The sequence below is a fragment of the Sphaerodactylus townsendi genome, linkage group LG11, assembly GCF_021028975.2.
Source record: "Sphaerodactylus townsendi isolate TG3544 linkage group LG11, MPM_Stown_v2.3, whole genome shotgun sequence".
In the NCBI taxonomy this organism is placed as follows: domain Eukaryota; kingdom Metazoa; phylum Chordata; class Lepidosauria; order Squamata; family Sphaerodactylidae; genus Sphaerodactylus; species Sphaerodactylus townsendi.
This window is the reverse complement of record NC_059435.1, coordinates 4,408,662-4,422,578: the sequence shown is the minus strand read 5'-3', so window position 1 is coordinate 4,422,578 and position 13,917 is coordinate 4,408,662. Positions and strand designations below refer to the sequence as shown.

The 13,917-nt window shown below is 44.6% G+C and overlaps 1 protein-coding gene across 1 annotated transcript in view; it reads right to left on the bottom strand.

Annotated features, from left to right (window-relative positions):
- The window catches only part of FHOD3 (formin homology 2 domain containing 3), a 372,798-nt gene that overhangs the window by 120,248 nt on the left and 238,633 nt on the right, over positions 1 to 13,917 (bottom strand). The window contains 1 exon segment of the mRNA XM_048511340.1: positions 4,924 to 5,035. Within this exon segment, the coding sequence (XP_048367297.1) occupies positions 4,924 to 5,035 (112 nt within the window).

Sequence of the window (13,917 nt, the reverse complement as noted above, 5' to 3'; positions counted from 1 at the left end):
CCTTCCTGTGGTTTGTAACAAGACAGACAGAGAGAGAGACTAGAAGTGAAAAGGAAGGGTTTAAACGACTTTGAACTATACTTGTGCTAGTTGTTAGGAAGCAGTTTGCCAACAATATGACAAATTAATTACTTAAATCCAGGCCGTATGATAGAAATACGTTTTAGTTAACAGACATACTGCTTGGTTTCTTACCAAGTGCTTCCTCCCATCTTAAGCTTTCTAGAACATTCTGTCAGTGACCTGCCTAGGAACAATTCCATACATGGGACTGCACAACGACGGCAAATAAATGTGCACTGTAACATGGAAAGTAGAGGCAGAGAAATTTTCTCTCTCCTACCAGGAGTATGTATATGGAATGGCCAATAAATATGTACTCCTGTATATACGTGTATGAAGGAAACTGTAAAAAATGTATTCAAGTTCATTTTACTTAAGTCTTGATAGATATACTGACACTCTTCATTTTATTCTTCGCTATCAATTTCTTATTAAAGAATTGTACATCACTCCGACCTGAACTCATCACATTTTGGAAGCTCAGCGGAGTTGCCCCTAGTTGGTGCTTGCATAAGAGACCAATAAAGAAGTCCAGGGTTGCTATGCAGAGGAAGACAACGGCAAACCACCTCTGGATTTTTCTTGCCTTGAAAACCCCCACAAGCCAGCTGTTAGTTGATGGTGCTCCCCATCACCAGTAGTAAACTACTAGGTCTAGCTAAAAAGATGTTCGGCACTAGATTTTTTCACTTTTTTCTACTACACTGCACAGGTTGCATTAAGAGACATGCAGAAGACGGGCAAGCCAGTAGAAGGATGCACCTGTTGTGCTCACAGAGATTACTTTACAACAGGGGTGGCCAACCTATGGTGCTCCAGATGTTCATGGACTACAATTCCCATGGCAAAAGAAACAGGCTGACAAACACCGAAAAAGGTTCACTTTGAGTGTGGGAGACGTTGTGCATCTCTATAAAGAATCTGCGAGACATTCACAGATACACTAAGCTGGGCCATAAGTATATCGGACCTTTTAAAGTGATTCGTGTGATCAATGATGTAACTGTGCAACTTGAACTACCCAAAGCCTTACGTAAAACACATCTTGTGTTTCATAGCAGTCTCCTAAAAGAGGCCCCGGCTCCCGATGCATGGCATCCTATATCTGCCCCATCTCCTCTGATGATTGATGGAGATAGCAACATTACGAAATCCAGGAGGTTCTGGACTCTTGCTTGTACCGCAAACACTTGCAGTATTTGGTGTTTTGGAAAGGATTTGAACCTGGGCATGTTGAATGGGTTTAATCTGAAGATGTTCGAACCCCCAAATTAATAAAGGCGTTCCATCGCGCATGCCCAAGCAAGCCAGGAGGGGTGGAATGTCAGGATGGGTACCACGGGGGATGGGAGGCTGCTGGGATATTGCTGTGCTTTGCTGTTCTGTGCTGTTGCTTCCCACAGGTGTCTTATCTTGCTCAGTCTGCCTATGTAACCTTGGCAGCTAGTTATAGAGAATATTTTGCTTTGGAACTTCTCACGTGGGGGGGGGGCATTGAAGTATATTGTCTGCTGTTCTGAGAGTGTTCCTCAAAACAGACTTTTGCCTTCTTTCTGCTTGTAGCAATAAAACTCTTTGAACTGTCAATTGTTTTGTTGTCTGTGCAGAGGAGTTCTGACATACCCAGAGCAGGCACACCTTGTGAGAAAGGTAGGGCTGGCAGAGTTCTGAAGAACTGTGACTAGCCCAAGGTCACCCAGTAGGCTTCCAGTGACTAGCCCAAGGTCACCCAGAGTGAGGCAACAAAGCCAGTTCTCCAGATAAGAGTCGACCGTTCATGTGGCGTGGGGAATTGAACCCTGTTCTCCAGTTTAGAGTCCACTGCTCTTAAGCAGTGGCGTAGGAGGTTAAGAGCTCGTGTATCTAATCTGGAGGAACCGGGTTTGATTCCCAGCTCTGCGGCCTGAGCTGTGGAGGCTTATCTGGGGAATTCAGATTAGCCTGTACACTCCCACACATGCCAGCTGGGTGACCTTGGGCTAGTCACAGTTCTTCTGAGCTCTCTCAGCCCCACCTACCTCACAGGGTGTTTGTTGTGAGAGGGGAAGGGCAAGGAGATTGTCAGCCCCTTTGAGTCTCCTGCAGGAGAGAAAGGGGGGATATAAATCCAAACTCCTCCTCCTCCTCCTCCTCCTCCTCCTCCTCCTTCTTCTTCTTCTTCTTCTTCACCACTATACCAAGCTGGCTCTCACTGTGCCTGCACACTCCTGCCAAATGAAAACTGAATACTAGATCCACAACTAAAGTATATCAGTGTTGAAGGGGTTTTTTTTATTCTGGGAGGGGTTGTTCAGTGGAACCGCCTCTGCCTGGCATCCCAAATTCAGACTGCGGCATCTCAGGTTAAAAGGATGCAGCAGCAGGTGATGTGAAAGACCTCAGCCTAAGGCCCTGGGCAGCCACTGCCAACCTGAGTCCTGCCCTGGGTGGACCAAGGGCTGTATTCTCTCCATTTACACTTTTGCCTTCTCTCCTCCCTCTGTGATTCTAAGCTACCCAGTGAAAAAGAAATCACAGGCATTTCTGTATCTCCAGGAGTTCAAATTTCACCCAAACACAGATGTCTACTGTAAATGTAAGTGGAACTAATGCCCCAAGTATAACAACTGTGAAGACATCTGACGGCTCACTCATGTTCTCCCCTTCTAAGTTTTCCCTTAATGAGACTGACATATAATAGTAGCAACATAGCATAAAGTATCTCTTTAACAGTAGCAATTCTCATCCACAGCTGGGAATATTTTCAATAGGAAGCCCACAACACCCATGGCAACTTCCTCTTCCTTCTTAAATACTCATAACCATGCCTCTATTTCCAAAATAAATCATGCGCAAGCCACTTTGTTGCGCTGCATGCTGATGTCTTGAAGACATGATGAATGTGGAGATTCTGTCTGTGTTTTGGGTCGCAGGCTGTGAATCAAAGCGAAGTTTGCTCAGGCTCAAGATGAAGCGAGGTGGAGAAAGAAAAAGTGCAGATCTCTAACAGCTGACTCAGACATCTGTTTAGACCAACTGAACAAGGAAAGGCTTCATTGAACACAGAGCAGGAGGGTCTACCCTGTTATCTTTGTTATTTTATGTAGTGCCACCAATGTACAAGGAATTTTATGAATTAAAAACTTGGAGGAATTAGTCATTTTGGAGTAACTATTTTTGTTTGTGCCATCAAGTCACAACTGACTTATGGCAACCATGTAGGATAGGGGTGGCCAACCTATGAGAAGAAGAAGAAGAGTTTGGATTTATATCCACCCTTTCTCTCCTGCAGGAGACTCGAAGGGGCTTACAATCTCCTTGCCCTTCCCCCCTCACAACAAACACCCTGTGAGGTGGGTGGGGCTGAGAGAGCTCCAAGAAGCTGTGACTAGCCCAAGATCACCCAGCTGGCGTGTGTGGGAGTGCACAGGCTAATCTGAATTCCCCAGATAAGCCTCCACAGCTCAGGCGGCAGAGCTGGGAATCAAACCCGGTTCCTCCAGATTAGATACACAAGCTCTTAACCTCCCACGCCACTGCTGCTATGGTGCAACAGATGTTCATGGACTACAATTCCCATCAGTCCCTGCCATCAGGTAGTCCATGAACATCTGGAGCACCATAGGTTGGCCACCCTTGATGTACAAGAAATGTTCAGAGGAAGTATGCCACTATCTGCCTCTGCATCACAACCTTAGTATTCCTTGGAGGCTGCCTGTCCAAATATGAACCAGGGCTTACCAGGCTAAGCTTCTGAGATCTTACGAGATTAGGCTAGCTTGGCCTTCAACCAATCTCTGTAGAGAAGAGGAAAATAACTTTTTCCAAATAATGTGTGACTTGCGCTGCTTGGTGGTGGGCTATTAATAAACCCACGCCATAGCTGTAGAGGTAGGGAAACAGAAAAGCTTTTCCTATGGATTCTACCTTGGACCAGCCTAACTCTGGTCAAGTACCAGACATTTGTATTTCAAGATCTGAAACCATGTGCATAAACTCTACTTAAAGTATGACTCCTCCTAGTCATGACTTAAGTCATGATTTAAAGTTATGACTGTTGACTTAAAGTATGACTCCTCCCAGAAATACTTGTATTAGTAACAACAGACATTTTAGGAGACACATTCAGCTTCCCCTGAAAACAACTGCTCTCAGGTTTCATTCATTCTGGAAATGTGTGCCAGCCAAAATATAAGAGACACTGCCCACGTGGTCCATTGAGTGTGGCCAGACTGTTCTTTAACATGCACCCATGGCTCTCCTTGTTCATCTTCCCAGTAGCATTCCACATGTCTGGGCTGCCTAACTGATCATGTAGAGCACAGGTGTCAAACTCACGGCCCTCCAGATGTTATGGACTACAGTTCCCATCATCCCCTGTTGGCATGATGCTGGCAGGGGATGATGGGAACTGTAGTCCATAACATCTGGAGGGCTGCGAGTTTGACACCTATGATGTAGAGCACCTGAAAATGCGTGCACAAGTTCAGGTGACTGTGATTATGTTCGGTCGCTATTATTTCTTCAACCACTTGATGGCAAAATCGCAAAAGGGGTGGCCAGGAAATGTGGGAACAGCAGCACGTTTGACTGCAGCAGTGACCGGACAACAGACTGCAGCAGTGACCGGACAACAGACTGCAGCAGTGACCGGACAACACATGGAATACCAAGCACTCGAACAAACTCCCGATCAGCGTCATTCATCGTTTGGCACATCTGTCCTAAATGGTCTGAATGCGGATTCACATCTGGAGTCACTGAACAAGAAATGCCAGTCTTCCTTCACCCAGAGCGTAATCCTTCTAGAGTCCCCCCCCTCTCGGCATGGGTACCCTTTCCCCCCTTCATATCACAGACTATGCAGTATTAGTGACTCACCTCTTTTTTCATCTACAATGGACACAGCTTGGATGAGGAGGGGCGCATTGGATTCTGTATACTCCACAAAAACAAGGAGTAATTTCAGTGCTGTCTTTACAACCAGGCGAAACTGGAAGAGAAGAGAGAGCCGGTCACTCACTCGGAAGGCTGCTGCCTGGTACTGGAACATGGACTGACCCAGGGCAGATTCCGCACGGGCCAAAAACAACAGTGTGGAAATGGTGTGAAAAGGTTTAAAACGATGTAAAAGGATTTACACCGTTTCCACACAGCTGTTTTTGGCCCATGCAGAATCTGCCCCTGTGTGGGAGACTAGGAGAAAGCTGGGTCAGACAAACACTCCCTCATCAATTCTAAATGTCACCATCATGGAAAATCAGAAGACGGCTTCGGGTTTAAAGGGATTGCAAGCTGGGCAGGAGGAGAGCCCTTGAAACTTCCCGGTGGTCCATCTAGCTCAGAAATCGTCCGTTGTAACTGTGCCAACCAAGGTCTTTTGAGTGTAAATGCCAGGAACTGCATGTGAGATCTCATGAATGCTAAGAACAAACTCTGCCATGGATCTCTCCATTTAAGGTGGTATTCTTGAGCAGTATATAAGTTGGTTTTAACAAAGGTGCAAATTTGTACACATATTTATTAAATCTTAACAAAAATGAACAAAAAACTCAGAGGCAGAGTGTTTTTACAGTGCTCTTTATATCATCCATAACCTTTCATCTAATATGGTATCTCCCAGGGGTGGCCAACCTATGACCCTGTCAGCATGGCAGGGGCTGATGAGAATTGTAGTCCATGAACATCTGGAGCGCCATAGGTTGGCCACCCTGGGATATCCAATAAAGGGATTAATTTATGTTGTATGCCTTTCATGCTGTAGACTGCCGGGAAATGTTTTAAATAAATAAAATCAATGAATAAATATTCCAGGATGCATTTGGGACAAGTTGAAAACAATTTGAAAGAGACAGCTTTGAATCCCAAATTCCACAATTCTAAGTTATCCATATATACATTAAGTTTGAGAACTATGGTAGTTTGTCCTTCTGGACAATTGGATCTGAAGTCGTTACTGTCGGCGCAAGGAATAGGCGGGACGCAGCGATATCATCCGGTGGAGAGAAGCCAGCGGCTAGTCTGCATGATCCGTGGATCTGGCTAATCTGCCGAGCTCTGGTCCCTGGCACCTTTTATTAGGGTTTTCATGAAGGCGGGAGAGTGGGAGAATATTGTACAGTACATGACTCATAGGGGCTGCGTACGTGCGGGAGGAAACGTTCCTGTCTGGGCCTAATCCATACCTGGGGGAATGCACATTTTGTCCCTTTGTCCAGGACATCTTGTGACTGTGAGTCATGGGGGTCTTGTGACGGGTGAGCGCACCTGCCCAGAGGGCAGCAGATGGCGCAGGCATTCCTGTGCTCTGTCTGAGGCCCTGCTGGGTTAGGCTGGCTCACCCCTACAGGATCACCAAGGAATTGCCTATCCTTCTCCCCTGCGTTTTTGTTGAAGACCCCTTGGCAGTGGGAGCTGGGAAATTTTTCCAGGAACGGCAAGGGGGCATATCTGGAACCATCCATAATGAGAAGGTGGCTTTACTTTTCTCTGCAAGTCAACTGGAACTGCATCAGCTTATGTAAGATAGAGAGACACTGCATCAACTAAACACTGGTATATACAAAGGTCCTTCCATTGGCAGCTACTACTGATCTTGAACTGTTATTGAAGGAACACTAAAAGGCTAGCAAGTTTGTAATGCTCATCTAGGCAGAAGAAATATACTTTTTAAACTGAGCCAAAAACCTGTCGGCTGCTGGACATTTTCCCTATCTTTGTCACCCATGGGGAGTTTCTCTACCCCCCACCCCCCATTTTCCTTCATGCAGTCTTAAGGACAGAATAAATTCTACCAATTATACTTTTATTTTTTATTTGTTCAATTTTAGTATACCGCCCCATCCCCAGGTGGCCCTGGTTAATAGTAAAGTGTAAAAATTGAAATTTGTTTTTTTAATTTTTCATTTATTTACATAATTTTAACTAAACTATTACACTCTGAATATTATATGACAGAGTTCTCTGAAAAATCTGTTGGTGAAACATGCAGGGAATTTTTAGCTGAGTTATGAAAAAATATTTTGTTTACTTTCCTTGATCATTGGCATTGACTTTAATTTTTTCCCTTAGTGGCTGGTATAGCCTTGTTATTTTCTACAGTCTTTCTCTGCACCACTTAAACCTCTATCATACAGTTATCCAAAAGATGGGAGTTGGATATTTGGGGGGGGCACAATTTCTGGGCAGGGGTGTGGCCGTGTGGGGGGCGATTTTCCGCTCCCCATGTGAATAAACGGCGGCTGCCTGGGGCCTTTGTCCCCAGGCTACTCCGTGGAAGCTCCACCTCTGTTCCTCTGTCACTCCTACAAATGAAGTGGAAGGCCCATGTAATTATCACGAAGATAATAAAATCACTCCAACTGCAGACAAGTTTGGAGTTTCTACATACTCACGGTATTCCCAAATAGGGTATATTTAAGGCATAAGCATCTAGTATTGTTCCCATCTTCTAACCTGGATATGACAGATGACATTTTTTGGTTGACTCTAATCAGGATTTTTCTGAACTAGTTGCCAAGTTTTTGGTTGATATAATTGGTACTTCCACAAAGGAAAGATTTTATATTAAATGGTGGTTAATTGGAGCTGTATTATTCTATTATAATGTTATTCTGGTTGTAAACTATCGGGCAAATATCATATGCCACGATGGCCTGGCTGAGAACTGTCAGATACTGGCTACGTATCCACTATCTGCAGGATCACTCCAGTTTGTTACACCTCATGCTTTCCGACTATGCAAATTCTAGGTGGCTGAAACTAGTTGAGGGAAAAATCAACACTCTTGGCTTTTCATTAGAGTCGTTAGTCCCTCTTTCCCTATCAGAAGCATATAGCTGCTTGAAAACTAAGCTATTAGAACAAGAGTATCGGGATATGATAACAGCTCAGCGCAGGAAAACGTGGTTCCCCCCCCGACCCCTGCTTTTCTATTCCAATTCGAACAAGGACCACATGGCCAATTCCTTTATTTCTACAGTGGATCCCACCAACCCCTAAATTAAGAAGAGCTTTTAACACTGGCCAGATTCAATCCTAATGCCTTCTATGCTGCTCTATGGCAGATATCAACAAATTGATAAACAGAGGAGGCTATGTCCATTGCAATATGGGTCCAGGTGGAGACAATTCCTCTGATCATACCCTCTCTTTTCACATTGTGTAAAAGGTTTGGTAAAAATCAGAAATGCGTCACAATCTGCACTTATCCCATTTCTGTATAACAATCTAACTGATGCTCTTAAGATACCTATGCTTTTGAACAACATGGATCCTACAGTGTGATAGTAGAATGGCGTAGCAAAATTTCTGCTAACAATAATAGACGTGAAAGTCTAGATCAGGGGTAGGAACCTGCGGCTTTCCAACACGAATACCAGGTTCAGGAACTACAGTCCCAGCTTCATCAGCCCCTACCAGCCATGTGCTGACAGAGGCTGATGGGACCAGTTCCTGAAATGATTCTGAGAGAGTCTCTATATTCCTGACTCCTCGGTCTATAGGGATGAATACCAACCAATGTCTATGTATTATGACCACATATAGCCAGCAGTAAATTTTACTAGCTTCTGTCAGTATCCGATGACATTTAAATTTGGTGGCGGAGTTAACTTTAGCTGGAAGGAATGTCCTATAGTTACAGCGAAGGGACCATGTATATACTTTTAGTATTTAGTATTTTAGCAATCTACCAGTGTCTATAATTTTCGTGAGGCAATAATGGAGCCAGAAATTTTGTATGCTGATTTTGTATGTTTATTTTATGCCAATAAAGGCTTGTGACTGGTTGTAAACTATTTTGTTGAATGATGCCATTAAAGGCTGTCTGTCTGTCTGTCTGTCTGTCTGTCTGTCTGTCTGTCTGTCTGTCTGTCTGTCTGTATGTATGTATGGTATTCCCCATGTATGTGGAAATATATGTTTTATAAATTAACACCCATCCTCCCAATGGCTTGGTGGCTCTTGGATCCATTGAATGTTGATTGTAGTTGAGAATCAGTTAAAAGAAAAAAGAAAGAACGACTGAGATTTACTTTGGCCGCCGTTGATGCCTGGGGTGGTAAGTAGGTGAGGAGCAGACTCAGCGCCAGCATCCAGCCCAGCATGGGGCTGGGCTGCCCAATTGCCGGCGCAAGTGAGTGACAGCCTAGAGGAGGCGGGGCCATGACCTTATATGGGCAGGCCGGATCGTCCCACACCTTTTCTCACCCAAGTGCCGACAGCTTCTCCCATCCGCCCCCCCCCCCCTTTGCAGGTCTGAGTTTTTTTGTTGTTGGCATTCTGTTTACAGTGATTGTTGTTGTTGTTTGCATTTCATCTGTCACAGCCTGGCGGGTTGTGCATGGGGACTAATCTGTTCAGGGGAGGAGGTGCCGGCCCTCCCCATTTGGTTGGAGCCTCTATAAGAGGTCTGGGGTGTGAAACGAGTCCAGGAACCACATGCCTAGGTGGGGGCTGCTGGTGGCTTGTGTCCCTGGCAGCAAGGGGAGTTCATCCAGAGGCCAAGTTTCCAGGACGCTCTCCCACTATCTTGCTGTTCTGGGCATTGGTGTTTCTTCCCCATGCATCGGGCTGGGGGAAAGTTATTACTAGGGGAAAGCAGGTGTGCTACCCAGTGGTCACTGGGGGAGAGCAGACGTGCTGTCCAGCGCTAGCTCCGTCCCCTATGATGCACCTCCGCTTCCTTCTGCCAGCACACCAATAAAACAGCTGTGGCCGAATTTTACTCCACGCCATTGTGTGGGTTTTCTGTAAATCTCCTTCTGCACCCTCGGACCAGCTTCCCCTCCTCGGGTGGCAAAAGAGAGTAGAAGGTTAGGGTGTGTGGTTTCCAGTTAAGGCGGTATGTAGCCATTAAGCAGCATTCTCTCCTGACGCTTTCGCTTGCATCTGTGGCTGGGCATCAGGAGGAGAGAATGCTGCTAGAACACGGCCCTCTACAGCCTCGAAACCAATACAGCTACCCCAGTGATTCCGCCTGGAAAGCCTTTCCTTCTACAATACATATAGAAGAAGGGCAGTTATCTGAGTGCAAACATCCTGAAGCTTACAGAAGGAGGGAGAAAGGGAATATCCAATTTGATTTTCCCTCCCCTCCCACAATTCTTTGCAGGAGCCTTCCACTTCTCTTTTTATCTATTTGACAGTTTAGTCTTTGTTTATAACTCTCATTCTTCAACTTCCCCAACGCATACAATATCAATTTTTCAGGCTTTCAAGGGGTGGAGGGAATAGCGTGTGATAAAACAAACCTTCCCTCTACTTTCTTTTCTTTTGAATTGCAAGTACAAAAATCAAAGCTATGTTTATGCATTTTACTGTCAAATCAATGGTTGCTAGAATAAGGAAAAGGGAAGCAATTTAGGATTTTGAGGACTTTGTGATGAAGGAAAGAGACGAAATGAATCAGAGGCTTTTCCTTTGGACACCACTCAGAAACTTGAGTAAAATGTGTTTATGCTATTTTCCCAAACACCCAGAGCATAATTGCATGCAGCACTGGAATGGTTTAAAATGCTTTCTGCATAAAAGTCATGCTAAATTAGTTTGACAGTTGCAGACATACAGGAAGAAAGTTTTCTTTCTTTTCTTTTTTTTTGAAAAAAACAAATAGAATGGCCAATATCCCATTAAAAAGAGAGGACTCTGAATAGAAGTCTGCTATGCCAGCAATTAGGTTATGGTTTGTTTGTGTGTGGCGGTTTGTGGGGGGGGGGGGGCTCTAATCTTGTTTTCATAGTCTAAATATATAGATTTAAATAATAACAAGGGGAATATAATGTGAATTTCAGGGACAGTCCCCAAATATTTAAAAAGGCAGCCTGTCTAGCTTACAACAGGAAACCTGGGAGATAAGAACATAAGAACAAGCCAGCTGGATCAGACCAGAGTCCATCTAGTCCAGCTCTCTGCTACTCGCAGTGGCCCACCAGGTGCCATTGGGAGCTCCACGCATGCAGTGATGGGGAGAAAAAAGCGAGGTGGCCTTCATGCTGTTGCTCCCCGAAAGCACCCTGGACTGTTAAAGGGCATTTCGCAATCTCCAGATCAAAGAGGGATCAAGATTGGGTAGCCATAAAATCGCAATTTCTCCTCCATCAATCCTAGTCCAAGCCCCCCTTTTTTTAGAAAAGCCTAATTATACATGACAGAGAAAAAAAACTCTAGGCTATGTATATATTACATTGTCTTTCTTGACTCTGCAGAAAAGTTTGCAAGAACTAAACAAATGTACTAATGTGGTTATTATTTCTCATTATATGCTACTAGAATGCTAACGCTGCACTGTGATAAGTTACTTAAACAACAATACTCAGCAGCAGCCTGGTCACTACAGCTGAGCTAAAAACTAAAACATTTCAAGAACACAAAATCCCCTGTCTTCTCATTTGTCCCAGACACTTATTTTACTTCTGTTCTATGCAGATGATGCCATGTTGATTTCAATTTCCTGTGGGTTGACATCTACTGAGCGTGTTTCTGTTTTCTTCTCAAGAGCCCTTAAATATAAATTATCAAAAAAACTTCATGTAACGATACAGGTCTATCAAGACTAGGACAAAGAGGCTTAGAGACAGCTTCTACTCTAGAGCTGTGGCGATGCTGAACTCCGCGGCTTCATGTTGATGTGTTTGGGGCTGTGTGGGGATGGGTGGAGGAAGGGGAAAGTGCGGGTGGGGTATGAGTCTTGAATTGTGTGCATCGAGGAATGCTGCTGTAAATTTCATTGTGTGTGCACAATGACAATAAAATGCTTATGCTTATGCTTAAAATGTTGTGGTTTTTTAAAAATAAGAGGTCAGTTGTAGAAGGAAGGTGGGGTGAAAAGGGGATGAGCGAATGAGATGGATGATTGACACTGGAGAGTGCCTGTGGAGTCTGTGCTGGACTGAGAGCAAGTCAGAGGGTGTAAAACTTGGGAGAGAGACAACAATCACCCAAAGCGCGGAAGATGGAATGGGAGAGAAGCTGCCTGTACTAAACCTGTAGTGTTATATGAGGTGTAGAACTGCCAAAGAGCAGTGACAGAGTGGATTGATGTAAAGTGAGAGACCGCGTTAGCACAGGCCAATAAACATGGGTGTAGGACGCTAAAAACCCAGTTGGGGGGACTTTGCGCAGATCCCACCCCCAAAGCGACGAGTCTGCTCCGTTATTTCCCCCAATCCGGGTTTTTTGAAAAAAGCTAAGCTAGCAAGTCTTTTTAAAAATCCCAGGTTACAGCAGCGAGCAAGCGAATGGCCAGGCAGGAGGCAATTTATTTGCCTCCCTTTTCCTTTAATTTTTTTTGTGTGTGTGGCTTGCATCTGTGTAGATGTGGTCATATCATATAAACAATTAGCTTTAAAAGGGGCTTGGACAGATTTATGGAGGAGAAGTCGATTTATGGCTACCAATCTTGATCCTCTTTGATCTGAGATTGCAAAATGCCTTAACAGACCAGGATTTGTGATCAGGAGCAACAGCCGCGCCCAGAAGCGCCATTGCTTTCTTTAGCGATCATGCAGGTGAGCTCCCAAAGGCACCTGGTGGGCCACTGCGAGTAGCAGAGAGCTGGACTAGATGGACTCTGGTCTGATCCAGCTGGCTTGTTCTTATGTTCTTATATCGTGGGACATTGGCATGGCTGTGGGGGTTCCTTTGTGCATGCCTTCACAGCAAAGCATGGGTTGGAATTAATTTTTTAAAAATAGATGTGTCTCTGTGTGAAGGTGCGATAGCAACCCAAATTTTTCCCATGGGCCCCAATTGCTGCCTGCACAGATGCATGTGAACAGGAAAACAGGAAAATGGGTTCCTGCAACTAGTTATACATTTGCTGTGCTGAAGGGGCTAAAGTTACCTCAGCAGAAGTGGTTGCCTCTGTTTTATTTGTTGTGAATTATTTCTTGAAACCTTTAAGATAAAGAGCATTTTAATTTATTAAATGTAATCTAGAATCCTATACTAGTAATTTTCCACAGGACCACATAGCCCTCTGAAATTGCTTTAAAGAAGCTAAGTGATGTGGGCTTAACCTTTTTGAGACCCGAAAGTGCCCAAACTGTGGTAAACTCCAAAACCCACTCTATCTATCGCAAAGTGCCAAATACCTAATGCGATAGTTTAACCTGAATATACTGAGGTTTTGGAAGTTTAGAAAAACGCTTTGGCTCCAAGGTGTGGCGCGCTATTCGGGAGTAACTTTAATGATAGTCAGTGGCTTTGCTTGAAGCTACGCGGCAACCGCAACTCTTCCAATGGGTGGAATCTGGCCTTACCCTAGGAGGAAGGTTTACTCAGATTGCGCCAAAGCGCTCGATTGCCAGCAACTGAGCTTAAGTATTCTCACAGGTAAGGAGCCGATTTTAGTTCTTCTTCGCATTTGTGTAACCAGTGGGGTTTCTAATGGTACCGAACAACAAGGTTACCTTACACTGCTTCCCCAAAACTAACCAGGTCTTCAGGGTTTAATGTTAATAATTGAGCCCTGCAGCCCAATAATTGTACATGCGAAGTGGCAAGTGCGGCAACTCTGTTTTGGCGCCATGCGCTCCACAGAGTAGGCCTTGAGTGCCACCTCTGGCACCCGTGCCATAGGTTTGCCACCACTGCTTTAAAGGTTGGACACACTACTTCAGGGGATTTAGAATTAAATTCCTGGTGGAAGCGAAATATAGAGGAAGGAAGGAAGGAAGGAATAAACAAGCATTATTTTGCACCTATTATATTTATTTGTAAAGCAATAAGAATGGGCATACACTAAGGTTGTAGTATTTTGTAAATGTGTTCCATCTGGCCATTTCCCCTCGAATGTGGATGGCCATGTAATGGAGCAGGTTAATAAGTTTTGCAATCTGGGCGTCCTCTTCTCTTATAGTATGTCCTGGGAAG